Source organism: Carassius gibelio, chromosome B14 (assembly GCF_023724105.1).
Source record: "Carassius gibelio isolate Cgi1373 ecotype wild population from Czech Republic chromosome B14, carGib1.2-hapl.c, whole genome shotgun sequence".
In the NCBI taxonomy this organism is placed as follows: domain Eukaryota; kingdom Metazoa; phylum Chordata; class Actinopteri; order Cypriniformes; family Cyprinidae; genus Carassius; species Carassius gibelio.
Window position 1 is genome coordinate 10,954,949 of NC_068409.1, and position 25,860 is coordinate 10,980,808.

Consider the following 25,860-nt stretch of genomic DNA (forward strand, 5'->3'; position numbering starts at 1 on the left):
AGTTATATATATATATACTAAGATGAGATTTTTTATGATCAAAGCTCTGTAGTTTAAAAACATAATGCAATGCAATACAATGATGATTGAAAGATGAACAAATAAATGTCTGACGATTAGGGCTGGGAGATATGGCCAAAAAAATTATCGATATCGATAATTATCACAATAAAATGTCACATTTTTATCTCTTCAAGTTTAAAGCCAGATTTGTTTCTCCAAAGTGAAAGTTGCAGAAACCAGACCATTAATTTTCCTTGACAAAATAAATATCTAAATCAAGAAATAGGTTTGGGTTGCCTGATAATATTAATAATATCACTTTTTGTCTCTTAGAAATGCACATTGGATTAAGTTAGGATGCAGAGGTAAATTTTTGTTCATTATCAAAATCAGTAACATCTGTAAAAAGTTTAGTTTTACAATGGTAAATTTATTCCAACCATCAGCAACATCTGTAAAAATTGTAGTTTTATAATGGTAAATTTATTCTGACCAAGTTTTTAATTATTTATTTTAAAGTAAGCATTGGTCTCCTATAGTAGCATACATTTAAATCATAATAAACATGATAAACCGTAAACATTTACATTAATCATTTAGCAAACGCTTTTATCCAAAGCGACTTACAAATGAGAACAACAGAAGCAATCAGACCAACGAGAGAACAATAACTGTACACAAGTGCCATGACAAGTCTCAGTTAGTCTAGCGAACTCTTCATATCGTTTTATCGAGGAAAATTCTATCATGATAATTATCGTTATCAAATTATCACCCACCTCTACTGATGATCATATTTGATACCAAAAAATTTTATATGGATAATCAAGTAAACCTAAATTGCTTGAGTAAGAAAAGTTTTCATCTTGAATAAAACAATATAAAAATAACTACCAAAAATTATTCTTGAAAATTCAACAAAACCTCATCTATCAGTCAGCAACAGTAAATGACTTGAAACATGGTAAACAACAATGTTCAGTACAACACAGAAGCCCAAATATTTAACTTTGCAAGGTATAAAAACTCAACAAACATTACACTCTCAGGCCTGAAACACTCTAATATTGGCCCTGAATAACCCAGACATCATCACTGTTGAGCCTTGCATTATTAACTATAAACCGAAATCTGAACAGTTTGGACTGGTTGGTCTGCAAACACAAAATCTTATTGAAAAAATTTGATTTTGTGCTTTATCATATAAATTATTTCTAGTATAACATTATCTGTCAGCAGTACAAAACATTCGACTCGATACGAGCCTCCAGGGAATCCCTCAAAATCTGACACCAAATTCATCTCACATGTTCATTTCCTCTCGCTGGAGCTCCTTCTCTTCCCTCCGTCACATGAAACCATCCCACGCGGAGCATAATTCAAATGGATATCAGGGAGGAATCAATTTTCTATTGAACTATGCTACAGAAACTCAGGTTTTAAGGCAAGAAAACCTGATAGCAGGAACCAGTAATCCCAGACATAATTTCACACTGTAGTCGACAACATTATTCAAAAGCACCTCTGAATGTTCCCGTTGATTTACAGAGGAACCTTAAAAATGTACATGCCGGCCTGATGTGCTCCATTGTTGGTGTGGTTGCAAACAGGAAGTGCAGTTCGAAACCATAGCAACAGACTTTTAATCATCCTCAGGTGTAAAGCAAAAGAACAGATCACTATCCGGCCCCCGCAATGCGATCGATGCACTCTCAATTTGGACATTTATTATTTATATGAAAACCCCAAAACGCACGAAAATCACACACAAAACACACAATCGTACAAATACTTAAATCGTGCAATTATTAGCTTCTTGTTTCAGTGAAGAAATGTCACTTTAGCTTAGTTATCACGCATGATGAACCACGTGACGTGAGATGATTGACAGGTCTGACGCAAATCAGGAAGAGGAGACACATCTAACTGCGTTCGCTGTTTGAGCTCTTCAGATCACATAATTCAGTGAAAAATGAATAAAAATGTTTTTCTGTATGAAGAAATATTTTACTAACATAACTAATCATTATTTCTCCAAATATGCGCACCATTGGACTAATAGGCCTGGCGGATGCTGTATTTTTTATGCATCTGAACACAAATAAACCGGAGAAGACGAGAATAAATGTTGTGTGAGTATAATGATTTCTATTCAAAATAACGATCATTAAAGATTAATTATTTTGCACTCCTGGCATAAATTAAGAAATTAACTGCAAACCAGTTTAATCATAAACAGTGGTCAAATATCGAAGCTGGAGTCTTAAACCTTTCTGAAGTTTCTAAAATGATGCTCAGATTGTCCAGAAGTAATAGTGTGATATTTTGACGAGTAATGAATTTTGAACAACAATAATCTGTGATCTTTGATGTGAAAGGGGTTAAAAACAATCCAACAGATGTCGCTGTGTGAACTTACAATTTGCTCCTTTACTTCTCTTCTTCACTCCTCAAAGTAACAAATTCTAAACGGCTGGCGGCATAAAAAAATGTCAAAATGAGTGCAGTAAAAAAGAGAAAAATGTTGACTCTGAATGTCGAGCATTCAATAAAGAATGGACGTCAAAATATTTCGTCACGAACGTCGGCTCAAAGGTGTTTTGTCTGATATGTAAGGAGAGCGTCGCTGTCTGTAAAGAATATAATATTAGCAGGCACTTCAATGGTAAACATGCTAATTATGCCGTGAATTTCTCCGCAAAGGAGAGAGAAGAAAAGCCACGAGATTGTCCTCCAATTTAACTGCCAGGCAGAATATTTTTACCAAGCAGTATAATGAAGTTGATCTGCACTTAAATTGTGTTCTATTTTATAAAAGATTTTAACAAAATATGTGAAAGAAATTACAAAAAAAAATAATAATCACAACTGAAAACTGAATATGTTTTTCATGCAGTTATGAAGGTCTCCCTCTGATATATAGCCTCAATTAAATTTGATAATTCCAAGCCAGATTGCCTGAAGTCTGTATGTTAATGTAACTTGCACACATACATTTGCAGTTCAGTTGTTAATAGTTTTCTATCTTGAAAAGCTACAGCTGGTATGAATGACAGTTGAACTATATGCAGGGTAGTGTAGGAAATGAATCCTTGAAAGTAAATCCAGTTATTGTAACCTTAGAGTAGCCTAGGTAAGACAGGCCTAGCAAAAATAAGTATCAGGCCTTGAAATAGGCTGTCAAAGTAACTGTAGAGTAGCCTTATACATATTTGCATTGCATTAATTTGTACTATTTAATCATGTAACTATGTTTAATTGCAATTGTCCAAAGTGTGGCCCTCCGTTTACTTTGCCAAAGTAACTGTGGCCCTCAGACTAAAACTGTTGCCCACCCCTGCACTAATCTATGATCATATCTTAATTTGTATTAAATATATTTTCTTTACCGTATGGTCCACTTATAAATATGATATTATTATTATTATTATTATTATTATTATTATTATTATTATTATTATTATTATTATTATTGTTGTTGTTGTTAGAATGAATGATATAATTATTATAATATTAAAAACAATTAAATTATTCTAATAATAATAAATGTACATAATATTAAAATCAGCCTTTGCTTCATTACACTCCTTTTTGGACATATTGTAATTATTGCTTACAATATCTTATACTTTTCATTTATTGTTGCAACTCAGTTATTGTATTTGTATATTTTGTTTGTTTGAAATAACATTTCAACCAAGAAAGAAAGAAAAAGTAAATGTTAGTTGTAAGGTTTTTATTCACTAATAAACAACGCTGAGAATTGGACATAAAAACATGCTTACTATTGTTAATTAATTAAAATAATATAAAAAGAAGAGAGAGAAAGAGAGAGAGAGTTTCCTTCATACTAATTAAAAATATGAAAACTTGAATACATATTTAAGTTAAAACAAAATATAAAACTAAAATATTATTCAAAATATTAACAAAAACTATAATAATATATGAATTATACACAAAAAACTGCTTGAAACTGAAGACACCAATATATATATATATATGTGTGTGTGTGTGTGTGTGTGTGTGTGTGTGTGTGTGTGTGTGTGTGCAGCTGCATCTAAATAAATTAGAATGTTGTGGAAAAGTTCATTTATTCCAGTAATTTAACTGAAATTGTGAAACTCATGCATTAAATGAATTCAATGCACACAGAATGAAGTAGTTTAAGTCCTTGGTTCTTTTAATTGTGATGATTTTGGCTCACATTTAACAAAAACCCACCAATTCACTATCTTAACAAATTAGAATATGATGACATGCCAATCAGCTAATCAACTCAAAACATTTGCAAAAGTTTCCTGAGCCTTCAAAATGGTCTCTCAGTTTGATTCACTAGGCTACACAATCATGGGGAAGACTGCTGATCTGACAGTTGTGCAGAAGACAATCATTGACACCCTTCACAAGGAGGGTAAGCCACAAACATTCATTGCCAAAGAAGCTGGTTGTTCACAGAGTGCTGTATCCAAGCATCAGGGTTTCCCATACATTGATTTATTTGTGGCTGGCTGCCACAATATCAAAACTGACCACCACAAATAGATTTTCCAGGAGGCTTTAACTTCGTTGAATAAACACGAGCTCTACAAGTTTCAAAATCAAACACAGCCGCGGGTGTTTTTATATCATTGTATTTCAGAAGGAAAACCAACAGTTTTCAGAAACGTTTCGACGTCATTTCCATTCCATCTTACGAGTAATGCCTGATAAATCAGCGTTTGTGAGCTCAGCACTGCTTTGTATACAGCCGTTACAAGAGAAACCTCTATCTCTCTTTTTCTAATAGCACCTACAGCTCACAGAAAAATAATCTGCATATTTATGTAGGGGGGCAGGGGAGTTGTCGTATTCCTCTTGTTAAGCCACTCCTGAATCACAGACTACATCAGAGGCATCTTACCTGGGCTAAGGAGAAGAAGAACTTGACTGTTGCCCAGTTGTCCAAAGTCCTCTTTTCAGATGAGAGAAAGTTTTGTATTTCATTTGGAAACCAAGGCCCTAGAGTCTGGAGGAAGGGTGGAGAAGCTTTAGGGTTCAATGCCATCTGCTGGTGTTGGTCCATTGTATTTTTGGAAAACCAAAATACTGCACCCGTTTACTAAGAAATTCTAAAAGCACTTCATGCTTCCTTCTGCTGACCAGCTTTTTGAAGATGCTGATTTTTTCCCCCAGCAGGACTTGGCCCCTGCCCACACTGCCAAAAGTTTGTTAAATGACCATGGTGTCGGTGTGCTTGACTGGTCAGCAAACTCACCAGACCTGAACCCCAGAGAGAATCTATGGAGTATTGTAGGAATCTGTGGAAGATGTGAAACAAGAGACCAAACAATGCAGATGAGCCGAAGGTCACTGTCAAAGAAACATGGGCTTCCATACTGCCTCAGCAGTGCCAAAAATGTATCACCTCCATGCCAGGCCACACCATTACACCACCACCAGCAGCCTGCACAGTGGTAACAAGGCATGATGGATCCATGTTCTCCTTCTGTTTAAAACAAATTCTGACTCTACCATCTGATTGTCTCAACAGAAATCGAGACTCATCAGACCAGGCAACAACCAATTTTTGGTGAGCTTGTGCAAATTGTAGCCTCTTTTTTCTATTTGCAATGGAGATGAGTGGTACCAGGTGGGGTCTTCTGCTGTTGTAGCCCATCCGCCTCAAGGTTGTGTGTGTTGTGGTTTCACAAATGCTTTGCTGCATACCTCGGTTGTAACGAGTGGTTATTTCAGTCAAAGTTGCTCTTCTATCAGCTTGAATCAGTCGGCCCATTCTCCTCGGACCTCTAGCAGCAACAAGGCATTTTCGGCCATAGGATTGCCGCATACTGGATGTTTTTCCCTTTTCACACCATTCTTTGTAAACCCTAGAAATGGTTGTGTGTGAAAATCCCAGTAACTGAGCAGATTGTGAAATACTCAGACCGGCCCGTCTGGCACCAACAACCATGCCACGCTCAAAATTGCTTAAATCACCTTTCTTTCTTTCTTTCTTTTTGGAGTTCAGGAGATTGTCTTGACCAGGACCACACCCCTAAATGTGATTGGTTGATTAGATAACTGCATTAATGAGAAAATAATATACGTACTGTAATATATATGTATTACATATATGTTATATATAATATAAAGGCTACAATTTATTATGGCTGAACAATTATTTACCTCATGTAAACTGTAAAATAATAAAAAAGGGAGACATCATTATTACTAAGGATCTATAAAATACTCTTTTTGATGAAAAGTTTTTTATTTAACCATGTTATCATAGTACAATGAGCTCTTTTTATGTGATTTTCTTCTTGATGCAACCCTTTTAAAACTCAGATTGTTCTTGTGCATTCTTGCTCTAGATGTTAACTGACGCACCATTTTATCATGTCCTAAAATTCATTGTTACTTCAGGCAACGTTCTGAATAACCTACATTAATGGCTCCTATAAGATCTCTCATAAAGGGCTGATGATTAATGAGTGTTGGATGTGTCATACTGCAGGGAGCTCCGGTGTTCCTCTGGTCCTGTAGGGAGTTAAACTCTCTCACCTGCAGAGGGAACAGATTTCGCATGCAGATATTATAACGGGTAGCAGGCCTGCGGGGTTCTAAAGTAGGACGCAGCTGGTTATACAGATGTCACCAATCAAGAGGCATGTTTAGGCCCCATGATGAAAAAAAGTGGGTGCATTTCTGTTAAAGACGTTATTGATAGAGTAGTGTTCTTCGATTTTATTGAAATTCCCATGCAGAAAAAGAAAATTAGTGTTTGTGGAAACATTTGCAGGTTGCATATTAAATGGACAAATCAGTGTTAAGCACCGGTTATAGAAGGTTGCCCATTTTAGAAATGACTAAATTCATTTTCAGTATTATTTGGGAGATGGTAACAAAAAATATTTATTTATTTATCAATTTACTTATTTTTCATTTATGCAAAAAAATTATTTTTCAAATTATATATGTATCAACTTTAATGTACTTCTAAAATACAAACATATTTTTCAGTTTAAATTACAAAAAGGCCTAAAATTTAAATTTTGCCATACCTGCCAATGGCCAGTGAAATTGACTAACCTGTATGTGGATTATTTTATTAAAAACAGGCAGAATAAAAAGGGGAAACTAAAACAATAAAGAAACATCATGATAATAATATTGAACTGTAAAGTAGAGCCTTTATTGAGCTTATTATAGAGCTGGAGCTTCAGACTTTTTATAGAGCTTTTATTTGGGCGTAAAACTGCAGGGAAATTTTATGTGAGTGGTAATTTTACGCTCTTCAAAATTTGTAATTTAATAAAAAATCTGCAAAGGATCTCACCTTTCAAGTCAACGAAAGGAAAAATTGCTATGAAATGCATCATTTTACAAGATGTGTGACTTGCTCAAACCAAACAGACACTACTTTTGGAATAAGCATCACAAAATTTGTAAGAAACAAGAAATTAATTTCATTATGTAGGAGAGCAGTGTAATAACATTTAAAACATTTAAAAGTTTCAATTATTTGGATGCAGTGCAAAGTCAAAAATGACTTTAAGAGCAACAGAAAGCTCAGCCAAACTGATGCTGTGGGTTTCATGAGTAGACTAACGCTAATTCTCCGAATCAGACAGCAAATCAGTCAGGGCAATGTCACATAGCGAAATAGCGCAATATGCATAATTACATAATTACGTAATTACCCAGAGCGGAGTCAATGACAGAAAGAAAACTTCCAGAAGAGAGATGCAGAAGATGTCTTGGACAAAATTATGCATTTTTATATTCACCGTTGCCAAAATGATGCTTTACGCCTAATTATTGAACTTTTGAATGACAGAAATGAGAGAAACTAATGTGTCTGGAAAGTTTTTAAGTTCTCGTATAAATGCTTCCATGGCAACTACAGTGGGGAATATATTTATTTGATCCCCCGCTGATTTTGTAAGTTTGCCCACTTACAAAGAAATGAAGGGTCTGTAATTTTAATGGTAGGTTTATTTTAATGTATAAAGACAGAATATAAACCAAAAAATCCAGAAAAAAAAACATTATATAAAGGTTAGAAATTGATTTGCATTTCAGTGAGTGAAACAAGTATTTGATCCCCAAACAAAACACAAATTAGTTTTTCGTGCAGAAACCCTTGTTAGCAAACACAGAGGTAAGACGTTTTTTGTAGCTGGTCACCGGGTTTGCACACAACTCAGGAGGGATTTTGGTCCACTCCTCTTTACAGATCCTCTCTAAATCCTTAAGGTTTCTTGGCTGTCGTATAGCAACTCGAAGTTTCAGCTCCCTCCACAGATTTTATGTAGGATTGAGGTCTGAAGACTGGCGAGGTCACTCCATAATCTTAATGTGCTCCTTCTTGAGCCAGTCCTTTGTTGGCTTGGTGGTATGTTTCGGGTCATTGTAATCCTTGAAGACTTATCCATGACCCATCTTCAGTGTTCTGTCTGAGGGAAGAAGGTTCTTATCCAAGATTTTACAGCCGTCTATTTGCCCCTCAATGCGGTGAAGCCGTCCTGAACAGCCCCAAAGCATAATGTTTCCACCTCCGTGCTTGACTGTAGATTGTAGTTGAAAGTGAAAGTGACGTAACATACAGTCAAGTATGGTGACCCATACTCGGAATTCGTGCTCTGCTTTTAACCCATCCAAAGTGCAAACACACAGCAGTGAACACACACACACTGTGAACACACACCCGGAGCAGTGGGCAGCCATTTATGCTGCTGCACCCGGGGAGCAGTTGGGGGTTCAGTGCCTTGCTCAAGGGCACCCAGGTCATGGTATTGAGGGTGGATAGAGCACTGTACATGCACTCCTCCACCTACAATTCCTGCCGGCCCGAGACTCAAACTCACAAGCCTTCGATTGCGAGTCCAACTCTCTAACCATTAGGCCACGACTTCTTGGGGTCATAGGCCAGTTGTATCATTATCACCAAGCTTATTGTTGATGGTCTTGTAGCCCATTCAAGCCTTGTGCAAATCTACAATCTTGTCTCTGACATATGTTGACATAACTTTGGTCTTGCCCATGATGGAGGGAGAGATTGGAATGGAAAATACAGATTGTGTGGACCGGTGTCTTATTCACCTAACCTCAGTCTGCGGGAGCCAGAATTCTTACTGGTTAGTAGGGGATCAAATACTTATTTCACTCACCGACATGCAAATCAATTTATAACCTTTATATAACCTTTATCTGGCACTATCTGTTAAAATAAACCTACTTTAAAAATTACAGACCCAAACTAACAAAATCAGCAGGGGATCAAATAAATATTTTCCCCAGTGTATAAGATTTATAATGTGTGCACCCTACTGTTTGCCTCATTCCTGCAGTACAATCCAGTGTGAAACAATCTAATATATATATATATATATATATATATATATACATATGTGGTTTTAAAAATAAAAAGCAAAAGAAAGACAGAGAGAGAGGCATTTCTGTAGATGTTGAAGCCACTGTTATTTTAGTATTATTGTAAAGACTATAATAGTTTTATTAATAGCTTTTATTAGAGCCCTGCAATTCAGCCCGAGCCCGACGGGCCCCGACTTATTTATGGCCCTACGGCCGGGCCTCGGGCCTTTTATGGGTTATCCTTCTATTTATATTTTTAGACATTACATTAAAAAATGAGAAGTTGATGTTGACGCTAGAAAAACAAACATTGAAAGTTATGAGGTTTTGAAATGTCTTTCTTAATCTGATAATTCCACCCGTTATAATTAAACTGACATACTGACATGACAGTCTCACGCACGCGCGCTTTTCCGTCAGCGCTCCACTTATATCCACTTATTGTAGTAGTAGCTATTATAGGCCTCTAAAGTAATGTAAATTTAAACAGCACGAGACCCTGCTACCGCGACTGTCAAGACTGGCTCACTCTGTGTTTCGTGTCCCGTCAGCAGCAGCAGCAAACGTGTCTTCAGCGCAGCGGGAAGAGTGATAGAAGAGAGGAGGACAGGGTTAAAACCTTCCTCTGGAGGCTATTCTTTTTCTCCACAATGCTCTGTAAGAGACTGTTCTAACTTTTCATTTGACTGGACTTTATTTTCGTTTAACTGTTGGAAACTAATTGAAAAAAGAATGGACATGTTCTGTGGTGCATTTTTGAGGTAAGATAACCTGCAAGTTTGTTTTTAATTAATATTTTTGTTTAGATTGTAGGCTATTTCTCATTTCGTTTGCGAACGCTGTTGCGAGCCTGCCTCAGTATTTCAATTTTTTTATTTTATTTTACTCACTGTGGTTTAATAAATAAACATTTATTAAACTGTCTGTGTGATATGCTTGAAGTGTTTTATATATGGATTTTATTGTAGCCAAGTAAAGTATTAGCTTTAATTTGAGAGGCTTAATTGATTAAATATGTTTTAGGCTACTCGCTGTCGGCTCGGCTGTTTAATGTTAATCGCCATTTTTTTTTTTTAAATGCTCCAAACATTTTTCTAAATTAACTTGATAAAGAAATGAAAAGAAACATAACACAAAACTGACACCTTTTTTAATTGTTGCAAATAGGGCAGGCTTCCGCTGTGTAATAAAATAAATACATAAATAAATAAAAACACGGGCTCGTGCTGATAATTCTGATGAGCTGTCGGACACGGGTCGGGCTAGGGCCTGAGCATCTCGGGTCAGGGCCGGGCTCGGGCCTAGATTTGAGGCCCGTGTAGGGCTCTAGCTTTTATTTTGAATATTTCAGTTTTAAATAGAATTTTTATTATGTGCTTCTGTCCTTTCTATTAGCTTTCTTTTTTTAACTATTAATATATGTTCAATACATTTTTTATTTCAGTTTAAGTTTTTATTAATTTACAGTGCAGTTAAAGTGCTTCAGATTTCAGTTAGTTGCCTTTTAATGTTCGTTTATTTCATATTTTTTCTAATATCTATATTGTATTTCAGCTTTATGTGAATACGTATGTGAATGAACAAAAATGTTTTTTAGAACTTCAGTTTTCGTTCACTATAATAGTAATATAATAGTGTCTGAGACCAGGCAAACGTTCCTCTGGGAATAGATCTGTATTTGGGTCAGAATGCAGAAGAACTGCTTAGTGCTTAAAAATACAGTGAGAGGAGACTTTTCAGGAAAAAACTGAGAGAGAAAAATAAGCCTCACTCTGACAGGGTGGAAAAAAAAGTGTTGCTGCTCCTGCAGAAAACGTCATGAATCCAGGCTGTTCTGTGCAGTTGCTAGGGTGTTGCTATGTGGTTGCTAGGCTCAAGTAAAAAGAGTGCACCCAGAACCTGCAATATTTTGGTCTCCTATGATATTCAATGCATGTCTTTGGGATATTATCACCTGTTTAATCATGCAGCAGGTGAAAACTCTGCATCTGATCACCTAGTAAGTAAAAGCACACGATTTAAGGGATCATTCATGTCTAGAGCAAAAACGCTTCAGTTGCACACTGAAGTTTAATACTTAGTGTCAAGGGCTTGTTCAAATCAATAACCCTTAGTATGAGCAATAGTAATAAAGATGGCAGGCTTGGCAAATAGCACTAAAAAGAGTAAACACTTCAAGACTGGCTACAGATAAAACTGTGGAGGGGAAGAACTTGATATATGATTCTAATTTCTAAATGAAAGATCAGACAGGCAATTATCATAGGTTTCAAAAATGCCCTGAAGCTTCTCAGAGAAACATTCAAGCATGCACTATAATGAATTGCTTCATAAAGTGCTTCTTCAGGACAGGTCTGAGATGTTGAAGAGGTCAAGAACAAAGGTTTAGTAAAACAACACCACACCTTTGATACGAGCGAGGCATGTATCTTCTTGATGATGTCGTCCATCTCCATCAGTTTGGGTCCTATCAGAGAGCTGTGGGGTCCGCTGATGTGTCCGATATGGTCCAGACCCAGATAATGCAGAATCAGAATATCCCAGTCATCTCGCTTCAGAGTGCCATCCAGATGACGGGTCACGTTATTGTCCACCTGACAGAACGAGACAAAGGTATTAAAATCCAAGAGAGCGTGCGAAGAAACAGACAAATGAAGACTCGAAGACTTCAAGGGGTCACGAGGAATCAAACTGTCCTTGTTTGTGATGTTATTGTACTAAGTAACCAGTGTAACTTTAACCGGGTCTTATATTTGATATGCAAATTTCTAAGGCCTCTAAATGATGATCAAAACCTGTTGAACACAATCTACTACATGCCTTCTGTCATCTGTGATAGTTCACATGGCTTTTTGTGAAATCCTTTCAGATTTTTATCAAGTAATGAATGACTTTTATTTTGTGTGTAATATTTCCAAATGAACACTTACTTGACTGAAGCTGACTCAGATTTACTTGAATATCCAGACATCATTCTTTTTTTTGTGAAAAAGCATGTTTAGATGTGAATATCAAACACTGTACTATTCTCAGTTTTTTTGAGGAATGTTTATTTGATCATTTGTCATTCATGATATGTTTGAAATTTCAGAGCTTTGGATCATAAAACTAAGCATTTAAATATAATCTCACTAAGAAATATTATTGGAGATACAGAGTGAAAATGATATTCATAGGTATTTTATGTTAATAATCTGCTATACTCTTATAAAGATCACATTGGTTTACAAGCTGTGACAATTTCAACGTATTTTTTGGCTTTAGAAATAGCAGCATCTGCACTGAACTGGATATATTACTCAGTTTGGGCCTCTGAATAAAATCAAGGTATTTTTTTTCCTCATAGAAACTCTATATTCTTACATCTTACTATATGAGCCATAAAAGTCAGATGCATCAGCTATCATGCTCAAAAAACCAACACCACACAAATTCAATAGATTTAGGTTTCAATAGATTTATTGGGTTAAGAATTCAAAACTTTCCCCTCACTTCAGGAAGAGCATTAATAAAAAGCAAGCTACAAATATAACTTGTTCTGAACTCAAATAATGGTGTATTCCCAAATTTCCATTGTCTGTTTTCAAAGCGTAGAGAGACATGAAGCACAGCTCAAACTGAAGTCACTTTCAAACCATCTTGAACCTGTCACGAAATCTGTGTTGAAAATCTTTTGCCCTCACACGAGTTTCTACTGACATTATTTGATTTCACCTGGGAAGATTTACAGAACAATGGTAAGAGTCAAACAACTCTGAGTTCAAATCATCTCACCTCTGTGTAGTCAGACACAAAAAATGAGGTAGTGCCGTCATGCTCCATGAAGTGTTTGGGGAAGAGTCGAACCCAAGTGTCGTCACCGTAGAAGATGATCCGTTTGCCAGCGCTCTTGGCCTGCCAGATGAGATTGTCCTCCAGCAGAGCTGGAGAGTTCAGGTTCATCACCACGTCTATGAAGCCCGGGATGCTGCCGGTGGTCAGAGCCTGAAGACGGACAAATGAGAGAACACAAATATTACTGTTTAAGAAACCATAAAATCTCTTTACTGCCCAACAAGGCCTAAAAAGGAAGGTTCACCCAAAAATGAGTCTTCTATACATAATAATGCTTTCTCCAGTGTCATCTCATCAAAATCAGGAGAGCGAAAACAGGCCAAAACAGTAGAGAAATATAAATATGTTGGTGGATTCTAATGTGAGAGGACAACAGGAGATGGACTTTTCTTCAGAGGAAGAGTTATTATGGATTATGGACTGGTATTTTGGCCAGAAGTGTCAGTTTAAAGTTGTCCAGTTTGTCTTGATGGACCTGCTTCTTGCTTGGTGTGGATAACTTATGTATCATTGTGATGTTTAATTTGTTGGACTTTCATTCTGACGGCACCCATTCACTGCAGAGGATCCATTGGTGAGCAGGTGATGTAATGCGAAATTCCTCCAAATCTGTTCTGATTAAGAAATCTGTATCTTTCATGGGCTGAGGGTGCGTAAATCTTCAGCAAATTTTCTTTTTTTAGTGAACTATTCCTTTAAAACATTCAGGGAAGGAACAAGCAGAGTATAGCACCTATAAAATTTCAACTGCTCCATTTATGTCTTGTAAACAATACAATTTGATATTACTACAGTTTTGACAGCTGATATAAAAGAAGGCAGAGTACACAAGAAATACAGCTTTATGGGGAAAACAAAAGGATATTTTTGACAAGAAAGGGCCTGTTGTTTTTGGTGTGCCTAAAAGATTTCTCGGCTCATAAACTCTCATATTTACACAGTCTGGTTATAAAAAAAAAGTGTGAATCTGAATGTAAATGACCAGAGACGCTAAAATAGGCCAGATAAATCATTAGCTATTCCGGGAACAGAACCACAAATTTACAAACTCTTTGTAGTCTCACGCAGAGAAAAACACAACACAAAACCTTTCCCTTATCCTCATGGAAAACCCAAACATAATTTCCTCACCCAGATCCTCATCTCTCAGGAACGGCCGCATCTAATGATGAAAACAACACACACACACACACACACACTACGAGACCACCCCTCGTATTTGTGGTGTAGATTATAATGAGGGTATTGATTGCGTGTCTGTTAGTAACACAACACAATTACTGTCATCTAGCGAAACGTGCTTCCCCCAGACAATTAACACAGAGCAGAGATGAGAGGAAAAAAACGCAGGTGTCATCAGAAACATCACTAGATCTCGGTCTTATTAGCCAAGTGCTAAAACAGGTGTTTTATGTGTTTCCATCACGCCGCCTGTCTGTATCATATTGCTTTTTTAAATATACAGTATTATATCGACAAGGTTTTGAAAGAAGTCTCTTCAAGGCTCCATTTATTTGAATAAAAATACAGTAAAAGTCATTTTCTGAATTATTATTACAATTTAAAGTGACCATTTTCTATTTTTGAATATAATTTTAAAAAGCAATTTATTTCTGTGATCAAAGCAGAATTTTCAGCATTCAGACACCAGTGTCACATGATCCTTCAGAAATCATTCTAATACGCTGATTTGCTGCTCAAGAAACATTTATTATTATTAATGCTGAAAAATATTTTTGTGGAAACCATGCGATCGTTTTTTTCAGGATTTTTTAACAAATAAAACTTTCAAAAAAACTGAATTTATTTGAAATAGCAATCTTTTGTAACATCATAAATGTATTTACTTTTAATTTAATAGGTCCTGAATTTAATTTCAGTCAAAATGATAATCTTACAGTCACTGCAGCAGTGAACAGTATAAAAAATGCTATGAATGTTTTTTGAATGATGCGGCAAAAAATGCATTAAATGCCAGTCACCTTTATTTTTATATAGATTGTTTCAAAGCAACTTGCTTTAAATTAGCATGAATCAAACTCAGGTTCAAACATTTGAATTCAAAGTCACACTATAGTGCGATTCAAAGACACTGTTAAAACATCAGTCTTAACCTTGAAACTAGCAGAAAAATATTACCTTAATAAAATAACTGAGATTTTTACATCTGAAACATTGCATACCCACCTTAATGATTATAATAATATATAAATATGAATAGAATATGGCTCAATATTAATTCAACACATGGATTCTCGCAGCTGTTCGGTCCTTCCTCTCGTTGCTCCATCAGCAGATCTCACAGAACCTCCTTCACTTACCAGACTCCAAGCTTTTCAGAAATCACAGGCTAATTGCTTTACTCTTGTCACATTTGTAGTGAAACATGAGCAATTAGAGGATTCTGGCTCCCTTCTGCAGTAGTTTTATGCTGCATTACAGCTTCTGGCACAAGGAAAGGCTTAAATTTGTATGCTTGCTAACTGCTGCTCCTAGAAGCATTCACAGCCAGAGAGGATGCCAGTGGCTCTACTGAACGGAAAGAGCATTTCTGCCAGAAAAAAAAGCCCTTAAGTTTCTCCATACAGTTACATCAGCAGCAGCAGCACATCTGCTAAATAGAGACTCACAAAACAGGAAACTGCTGGGCGCTTTTTGAAACTCGATATTCATTTGTGAGCCTTTAAACATACTAAGCGATTCAACTAATAAACTCAGCTGAACTGTGTGCCTAAAGAAGTTGTCAAACTTATACACAAGTTTATACTATCACAAAAACTTCTAGCAACCACCCAGAATACCACAACAATCATATACCGTTTATATTACATTTATAAAAATGTAAAATGCTAATCTAAATTGAATGTTCTCTCCACCTTTTATATCCCAGAGTTCAGCAAACAATCAAACACATCTGTAATCTGATGTTTTGATGACGCAGACTGATATGAATGCCTGAGACATTCACTAAACTCATAACAACATAATATAAATGCAGAATATTATCAGTCATATTATCAGAAGAGAAACACTGAAGCTTAAATGCCAATAATAAACTTTCTCACATATTTTGTCAAATATATTACACACTGATCTCAAACAACAAGGTCCTGCATTCATTCAGACTGCAGACTCAGCCCACCAGGTTCAAACATTTGCATTTTTGACATGTGCACGAAAAGAAAACACCAAAGAAAAACATATGAGACTCTTTCTTTCTTTTCTTATTTGGATGCACAAAGATAAAAATAGTTCAAATCAACAGAAAAGCTACAAATGGTTCTTAAAGACAAATCAGCACAAAAAATAACAGTACATCACTTCTGCACCATGGGCAACAGGAAGTAGTCAGCAGAACTGATTAAATCTGACGTTAACAACACGCCCTGGGTGCGTTATCTCAGCATCTTCCGACAACTGTAAGAGAGCAGCTTAAAAACACTCGCTGAACACCCTGAGGCCATCCGTGCTTCACATGACAACAGACACAAGATTTCTCTTCTGCATTTTTCTTTTCTAACTTTCAGACTTGGTTTCTTTCATTTAACACTCTCTCTGTGACGGTGATTGGCAAATTCCGCTTCCAGACAGGCCGATTTGCAGTTTGGAAATACATCCCACCTTTTAATGTGTCAATCCGTATGATTGGAGACATGAAAAGTAGGACAGAGGAAGCATTTTTCTTTGCAGCATTAAAACCCTGCAAGCCGAAAGTTTATCTGTAAAGGAAAATAAGAAAAGTTTCTCTATTTACAGAAACAAAACCTTTCAAAATCTTCAGTCAAACTGCAAAAACAGGACCTAAAGGTGCCTGAGTATGAGAAGAAAACCTACATCTTTAAGAAAACGACAAACAGGAACAAACTCAAGATTCCAGAAGGGTTTTGTAATGTTTTATAAAGGTTGCTGGTCTGGTGTAAGGCATATGGTTTACACAATGCAGCAAACACAGACAGGATCGCAGAATTGAAAATAAAATTTACATTATATTGCGGAATGTCATGGAATTTAGTCAATTTTGGATGCATGTTCTACATATCTCCTTGTGAATGAATTATCATTTGATTATATTTTAAAATATTAATTACATTTTTATACATTTATATACACATTTATACCTTCATTAAACGAACATTGTTTTTAAAACTTAAATCTAATGCTGTCAAATGATTAATTTCGATTAATCACATCCAAAAACAAAAGTTTTTGTTTACATAATATATGCGTGTCTGCTGTGTATATTTATGATGTATATATCAATACACCCACATGTATATATTAAAAAAATATGTTTTTAATATATTTATATATAATATAAATTATATGAATATAAATATATACCGTATTTTCCGGACTATAAGTCGCACTTTTTTTTCATAGTTTGGCTTGTCCTGCGATTTATAGCCCAGTCCCTCCAGAAAAACGCGATTATGCGATCGCCTGATTTAATGATCGCATTTTTTCAAATCCGCCGCATAAATTGCCAATTTCAGGAAGCAAAATATGCAGAGGTAGCATGATTTCATAATAATAATCATTTTCATTGCAAAAAAGTCACATATATCTTAGCAGAAAGTTGAAAAATGTTGCATTTACTTCACACAAATAAATCGCCATTATTTCCCAATGGGAACCTTATGAAGTGACGTAATTGCGCGACGTGAATATCATCTGTGAAGCCCGCGGTGAAACCAGGGTGAAGGACGCAAATCATTCTCATCTAAATAAGCGCAAAAGACCGCCCGAAGCAGTTACCCGGTGTGTTACATGACAGTCGGGGCAAATTATTTTGAGAGAGGGATGAGGATGAGGATGGCGAATGATAGGCCAGTGTTAGAGGCTACGCAGTTAGTTTTCATTTTCACAGTGGACTGTTGTAGTTTCATTCAGAAGTTGATGCACCTCTACAGGTGTAAGATTGTACTTTTTTGTTACAGAATAGTACCAAAAACTTACAGTTGTAAGTATATTAGTAGAATGTAAAATAATTTACCTTGCAGCAAGAGATTGCACTTTGCAATTCCTGTAAAACAGCATTTGTACATCTGTGTGTATATTTTATTTGTATTCATTTTTACAGAAGTTGTTGAATATTCCTTTTGTAAAGCTAGAGAACTTTGACTCAATGTTCTGTAAGTTTGAGCCATGTGTTAATTAAGGTCTGAAATAAAACAGAATGAGAACTTAAATATTATGTGATTTATAGTATGCTTGCTTATCATAGGAAGTCATAAGAAATGACTCTTTACAGTAAGGTAGTAGCCTAGTGAGAACACAGGGTTTGGGGGGGGTCACCTTTTTTTCTCTTTTTCATCACACCGCAATTTTTGCAAGTTCCCGCAATTTCATCGCATAAGATTGCAAAAATATCCCGCATATTCCATCGCATTTTTTTAAGAAAACCTGCCGCAAAATCAAGGATTTTTACCCGCAACAATCACAAAAATAATCCGCGTTTTTCTGGAGGGACTGTATAGTCAGGTGCGACTTATTTATCAAAATTAATTTGACATGAACTGAGAGAAATGAACTAACAGAAAACATTACCATCTACAGCCGCGAGAGGGCCAAAAATACGGTACATGTAAATATTTTCACAATGTATATTATATGTGTCAGACTGGTGTTCCTGTTTTGATGTGTTTTTCTCCCCATGACCCAGTTTCTCCATCTCATTTTGATTAGTCATTTGGTTCAGATGTGTCTCATTAATTACCCTTGGTTAGTACAGTATTTAAAGTGTTGTCTGTTCCTTGTTTCCTTTGTCCAGTGTCGTCTATACTATGATCTACATGTGTTCCTGACTGCACGGTGTTAGGATTATTTAATACTAATATCTGTGACTCACCCTTGTCTCCACGTTTCTCGACTCTTCACCATAGCACCATGAAAGAACACTGGACCTAGCAACGTATTAACTATCCTGAGGATTTAATCTATAACATCCAGCAGGATGGATGGCCTTTGGAACGATATGTGGAGGAGTTTCTGACGTTTGTAAATCTGGTGAGTTGGAGTGAGCACATGGTTAATGCCTGCTTCCAAAAGGGACTCGATGATGATTATTTGTTTTGATTACTGTCTCATGATGATTGTTATAAAACCATAGCAGATTTTATTAATTATGTCATCTACCAGCAGCCTCCACATACCATTCCAAAGAGCCTGCACTCCCTCCGTTTCACCCACGCTTCCCCGAGTTCGCATTCTGTCCTCAGCCTAGATACAGCGGTCGCTCCACTCTCAAGCCCCTGACCGCTCCACTCCAAAGCCCAGAGAGGGCTTCTGTTCCTAAGTCCAGCCCAGAGAGGGCTTCTGTTCCTAAGTCCAGCCCAAAGTCCAGCCCAGAGAGGGCTACTGTTCCTAAGTCCAGCCCAAAGTCCAGCCCAGAGAGGGCTTCTGTTCCTAAGTCCAGCCCAGAGAGGGCTTCTGTTCCTAAGTCCAGCCCAAACTCCAGCCCAGAGAGGGCTTCTGTTCCTAAGTCCAGCCCAGTGAGGGCTTCTGTTCCTAAGTCCAGCCCAAAGTCCAGCCCAGAGAGGGCTTCTGTTCCTAAGTCCAGCCCAGAGAGGGCTTCTGTTCCTAAGTCCAGCCCAGAGAGGGCTTCTGTTCCTAAGTCCAGCCCAGAGAGGGCTTCTGTTCCTAAGTCCAGCCCAGAGAGGGCTTCTGTTCCTAAGTCCAGCCCAAAGTCCAGACTAGAGAGGGCTTCTGTTCCTAAGTCCAGCCCAGAGAGGGCTTCTGTTCCTAAGTCCAGCCAAGAGAGGGCTTCTGTTCCTAAGTCCAGCCCAGAGAGGGCTTCTGTTCCTAAGTCCAGCCAAGAGAGGGCTTCTGTTCCTAAGTCCAGCCCAAAGTCCAGACTAGAGAGGGCTTCTGTTCCTAAGTCCAGCCCAGAGAGGGCTTCAGTTCCTAAGTCCAGCCCAGAGAGGGCTGTTGTTCCCGAGTCTGGACTAAGGAGGGCCTCAGATCCCAAGTCAAGAACAGGAGAGTCTCCTGTTCCCACGTCAAGCCCAGAGAGGGTTGCTGCTTCCGCATCCAGCCTCAGATCCCGAGTCTAGCCCAGAGAGTTCTGCTGCTACGAAATTCAAGCCCAGAGATGGCTCCTGTTCCCATGTCTAGCCCAGAGAGGGCTGTTCTTCTAACATCCGGCCCAGGGAGGGCCTCAGATCCCGAGTCTAGCCCAGAGAGTTCTCCTGTTCCTGAGTTTTGCCCAGAGAGGGCTCCTGTTCCTGAGTTTAGCCCAGAGAAAGCTCCTGTTTCTGAGTTTAGCCCAGAGAGGGCTCGTGTTCTTGAGTTTAACCCAGAGAGGGCTCCTGTTCCTGAGTTTAACCCAGAGAGGGCTCCTGTTCGTGAGTTTAGCACAGAGAGGGCTCCTGTTCCTGAGTTTAACCCAGAGAGGGCTCCTGTTCCTGAGTTTAACCCAGAGAGGGCTCCTGTTCCTGAGTTTAACCCAGAGAGGGCTCCTGTTTCTGAGTTTAGCCCAGAGAGGGCTCCTGTTGTTGAGTTTAACCCAGAGAGGGCTCCTGTTCCTGAGTTTAGCCCAGAGAGGGCTCCTGTTTCTGAGTTTAGCCCAAAGTAGGCTTCTGTTGCCGAGTGTAGCCCAGAGTCTGCTACTGCTCCCGAGGGCAGCACAGGGAGGTCTTCTGTTTCTAAATGCAGCCCGGAGTGAATTCCTGAGCCCAGCCCAGTGCCCGTGCCAGCCAGGGCACAGGGCAGATCTCCAGCTGTAGTGGCCGGTCCAAGTGCTGAAGCCAAAGGCCATAGAAACCGCCCAGCCATGGCCCCCTGAGGTGCCTGCTCCACCATGGTTCCTGGAACCACCCAGGAGGTAATGCCAGACTGGTGGTTCCTGTTTTGTTGTGTGTTTTTTTTTACCCCATGTGTTTCTCGTGACCCAGTTTCTCTCTCTCGTTTTGATTCATCATTTAATTAGCTCAGGTGTGTCCCGTTAATTTCCCTAATTTAGTTCAGTTTTTAAAGTGTTGTCTGTTCCTTCTTTCCTTTTTGTCCATTGTCGTCTACACTAAGGTCTTTTTTCCAGTTTTTAAAATGAGTTGTTAATTTGTTCATAGACTTGTCAACAGTCAACTACATTAAAAAAATAACCTTAAAAAAAACTTAACCTTAAGTGAAAATTGGGAATGTTGAACTTAATGAAACTAAGTTTTAAGCAATCAAATTACTAATAAAAAGCTAAATAAAAATATAACTAATAAAAACAACAAAAACACATAATAAAATTACTAAAAATTAAAATTAAATAAAAATGTAAAAAATAAAATTGAGAGAAAACTAAAAGAAAAACAGGTCTGTCTTTCGGTAAATTGGCTCATTTGCTACTTGAACTGGTAAGACACAAAAGCTCCATATGGAATTATGGGTATTCAACATTACACTACTTTCCAGAAACACTTCAACGCAGCAGCTGGTGAAGACATCAAAGAAAAAGTCAGGCAATATCTCAGCAAAAAAATCTGCGAATATTTACATGAAACTGCCTAAAATCAGCACAGCAGCAACACAGCCTCATTTTTCACAGCTACATTTCCTTAACATGCTTAAAATGAACCAAGCTCTGTCAATACAACAGATTTTAACATGAAGCATCTATATTTCAAAGACGAAGAGGAATTCAGGGAGAATTCTGGGACAAAATGGTCTTGTGTCCTCATTAAATATCTTCTAAGTACATTTTGGCCCTATGTCACATTTGATTTCAGTATAAAATCATTGAAACTCATCGCAGAAGAGATGACAGAACTGCTCACTGTGACCCAGACGTTTGATTGACAGCTCCATTCACCAGGATGTCACACCCTCTGTTATGACATCAGAAGCAGCGACAATGACTGAAAATCAATGGCAAGAGCGTCTCTACGGCAACCAGCGGTCTGGCTCATGTTCTTACAGAGGCAAAGATGATACTGGGCCATGCTCTCTCTCTCTCTCTCTCTCTCTCTCTCTCTCTCTCTCTCTCTCTCTCTCTCTCTCTCACACACACACACACACACACACACGCACACACACACACACTCCACAAAGCATACAGCTTTGATCCTATTGAGCATTTTAACAGAGCTTCAATGCAATCATATTTGTTTGATTCAGGGCAGAAAAACATGACTTTGATAACAGAAACAAACATACTGTCTGGTTGAAATTCATTTAAAAGATGTCTACTGATCACTCAGAAAACAAAAGTACAAATGTGAAGTACAAAATCTGTCAATGTGGCAAAACACATTTGCACCTTATACAGTGTTATTTTAATATCATTAACATAATACTTTTATTAATAATGTGAATTTGTTTTTACATTTTGTTGTGTCTGTTATTTTTATTAAAAATAATTAGCTTTTATGTCTATATAGTTTTACAAATGTATATATATATATATATATATATATATATATATATATAATGTTTCTATTAAAATACATTTTTATTTCCGTTCAGATTTATTTTTTCAGATTTATTAATGACAATATTTTTAGTGCTTTTAATTGTGGTTCATGATAACAACCCTGAATATAACAGGGTCATGGCACTTTCATCACAGGCTGTGATGTCTTTGTATTTTCCCCTTTACACCTTACAAAATCACAGTACTGACACGGTAACATCATGATGACTAAACAGAAGCAAAAACGGTAATCCAGGTAAAAGGGATCAGAAGTACAAGAATAGACCAAAAAAACGGACTGATCTCTGACTACACACATCCCCTGTTCCAAGAAACCAGTCCAAAACAAAGAAAACAACAAAAGCAGAGCAAGACAGTGTTCTGAGCAACAAGCTGAAACCAGGACTGAAAAAGGCTTGTTAGCGAGACCTTTGAGACACCTTGAGTCCCGAGTGAATTGTGCTCTGTGAAGAGGTCAGCCAACACAGAGAGGTAACTAAATGACTCCTTGAAGGATGAAGGTGTTGCTGAAAACATCAGGCTTTCTGGAGACCACACATGCTTTCTAAATAAAGTCCCTCCCTGGCACTTTCCACAAATAGGGTAAAAAACGAAGTCCCACGACGTTCTTAAAATTCTTTAGAGAGAAATTTAGTGGATATTTTGTTACATTAACTGTTATCTAACATTACATTAATATAGAATTATATGAATATATAACTTGACTGGCTTACACACACACACACACACACATAAAAGCTAAGCCACTGAAACAAAAATCTCAGTTTGAACATTGTTTATAACAAATTGCATTTCTGAATTTCTGTTGAAATTGTGTATTGTAAAAAAAAACACAAAAAAGCACAAGACAACTATACATATCAAATTGACCAGGCTTCCAACAATTATACTCAACAATTAGTTATTATTTTGACAATTTCACAATTTCATGTTTCACAAACTATAAATATTGCCTAACACTAAATGTATTGTTCTACCTTATAAAATATTTTATTGTTATTATTAAGCCAATCAGAATTAGACATATTTAACAGTTTCCAACATTTGCATTCAACAGTTACCGCTCTGGAATATTCCATAAAATTGAGACACCCAATAAGTAATATAATAATATTAAGTAAATAATCTTTACATTTTCAAATTGTAGTGTTGAAACCATTAAAAACATTTTTGTTCATCAAAACGAAGCATAAAATTTATAAAATTTAAAACTAAAAACATTAGTAATGATAACTAACTAATGAATTAGTTAACGTAGGAGTACTAAATTTACTTAATTTTTTTTTTTTAAATAAAAGCTAAATAGAATAATTAAAGATGTAATAATGGCATAAGCACATACAATTATGATACGTTTGAAATAAAATTCAAATCAACTTAAAATAAAAAAAAACTATATAATAATAAAATAATATAATAGTATACTAAAATACCTGTGACTCATTCTGTCTTTCTTGATGTTTAAGTGATTGCTTTAACTCCAGTATTGCTGAAAAGTACCCTATTCATGGAAAGTGTGTCCTGCTCTTCTGCAGTGAGTTATTACACAAGAGATCCATAAGAAACAAACAGCTGCATGTGTAATGTGATACAGGGTCATGAAAGCCCTTATTTCAGAGAGGGTTGTTCCGCCTCAGTATTGAAAACCTGAAGAAATAGAGGTGGGATGGTAGAGAGAGTAACAAGCCTCTGTAGTCCACTTTAGAGAAAGAGATGAGAAGAGAAGGCAGAGCAGCACTGCCAGCAGAATTCAGACAGAAATATTTCTAAATATCTTAGCACTGTCTCTTATTCACACTATAAGCATGATGTCTTGAGCAGCATTAAATCACCATCATTCCTCACTCTTTCTTCTAGGCCTTCCAGCAGCGGTCAAACCTGTTAACCAGCAGAAATAGATGCCTGATTGATGTCCAGACGACTGTAATTTGGGTTAGTTGGCCATGTCACACCGGTTTACAGCTGAGAGGCCTGCAGTGATTGGACAGAAGGGAGTCTGACAGAGCAGGACTGCCATCTGCTGGAGATTTGAGTCAGGACACAAGTCATTTAATGCAGGTCATATGAGAAAACTTGAGCAGGAAGGCCTGAAACTTGTTTACAGGATTTATTTTCTCTTAGCAGATGCAGAACTATGGATTCTGCCTTTTTGTCATGATATGCTTGTACAAATATCACTGAGAACCTCTAACATCTCACACATGAATCAATGGTTCTGATTGACATATGGCTCGACCTACATCATGAATTCATAAACACTATAGAAGCCATCAACAAACGGTCGAGTCATTTCCGTTCATAGCATCCTCATCCAAATACTTACGGTTCACTGAGAGATGGCAGTCAATAACAAACATCAGTGTTTTCTTCCTGCACAAATTCTTTCAAAAAGTCACAAAGCTTAATAACTCAAAATATTTAATGAAATAAAGAATTAGCTACATGCAGCAGCAGTGTCCCGTTTTTTTGCATGCAACACTAATTTTGGTTCATTTTTTTCACGTCATTTCATATTAATTTAAGATACATTCCAATAATCTATAGCATAAAATCTAATATTAAATTAAATATTTAATTTAAAAAAAATGAATAACTGTTATTATTATTATTAAATATTTATTATTATTATGATTATTATTGTGGTTAAATATTTGTCAGAAATCATTAGAATCAGTTATTTAAATTTATATTATCATATATGCATATTATTAAATATTTTTACATATTTAGCAGTGTCCCACATTTTGTATAGAACACTTGGTTTTTGCTCTATTTAAAATAACGCCATTATTTTAACATAAATTGTTTAAAATAAACTGAATTATTTTGCAGCATAAAAATCTATATCAATTAAAACTTTAGAAAATAATATATATTTTTTTTTAATAATTAATTTGAAAATATTTTGTATGCAACACTTTTTTTTTAATAACGCCGTTATTTTTTATATCAATTGTTGAACATACATGTAATTATTTTGCAGCATAAAAATACATATAAAATTAAATATTAGAAAATATTTTGACTTAATAATAATTGTAATAATTAAATTTACATTTAAATTAAATTTATGCATTCAGCAGATGCTTTTATCCAAAGCGACCTACAGTGCATTCAGGCTAACATTTTTTTTTACCTAACAATATATTTAGCAAAAACAAATATCAAATTAAACATTATAATATAGTATTATAATAAGTATTATTATTATTATACTTATGATTAAATATTTAACTTAATTAGAA

The 25,860-nt window shown here is 36.5% G+C and overlaps 1 protein-coding gene across 1 annotated transcript in view; it reads right to left on the bottom strand.

Moving 5' to 3' along the window:
• LOC127971645 (GPI ethanolamine phosphate transferase 2-like) overlaps nucleotides 1-25,860 on the bottom strand; it is a 105,555-nt gene that overhangs the window by 78,159 nt on the left and 1,536 nt on the right. Inside the window, exons 3-4 of the mRNA XM_052574818.1 lie at nucleotides 13,138-13,347; nucleotides 11,769-11,957 (exon numbers count right to left, since the gene is read on the bottom strand). Coding sequence (XP_052430778.1) covers nucleotides 11,769-11,957; nucleotides 13,138-13,347 — 399 coding nt within the window. The remainder of the gene's footprint in view (nucleotides 1-11,768; nucleotides 11,958-13,137; nucleotides 13,348-25,860) is intronic.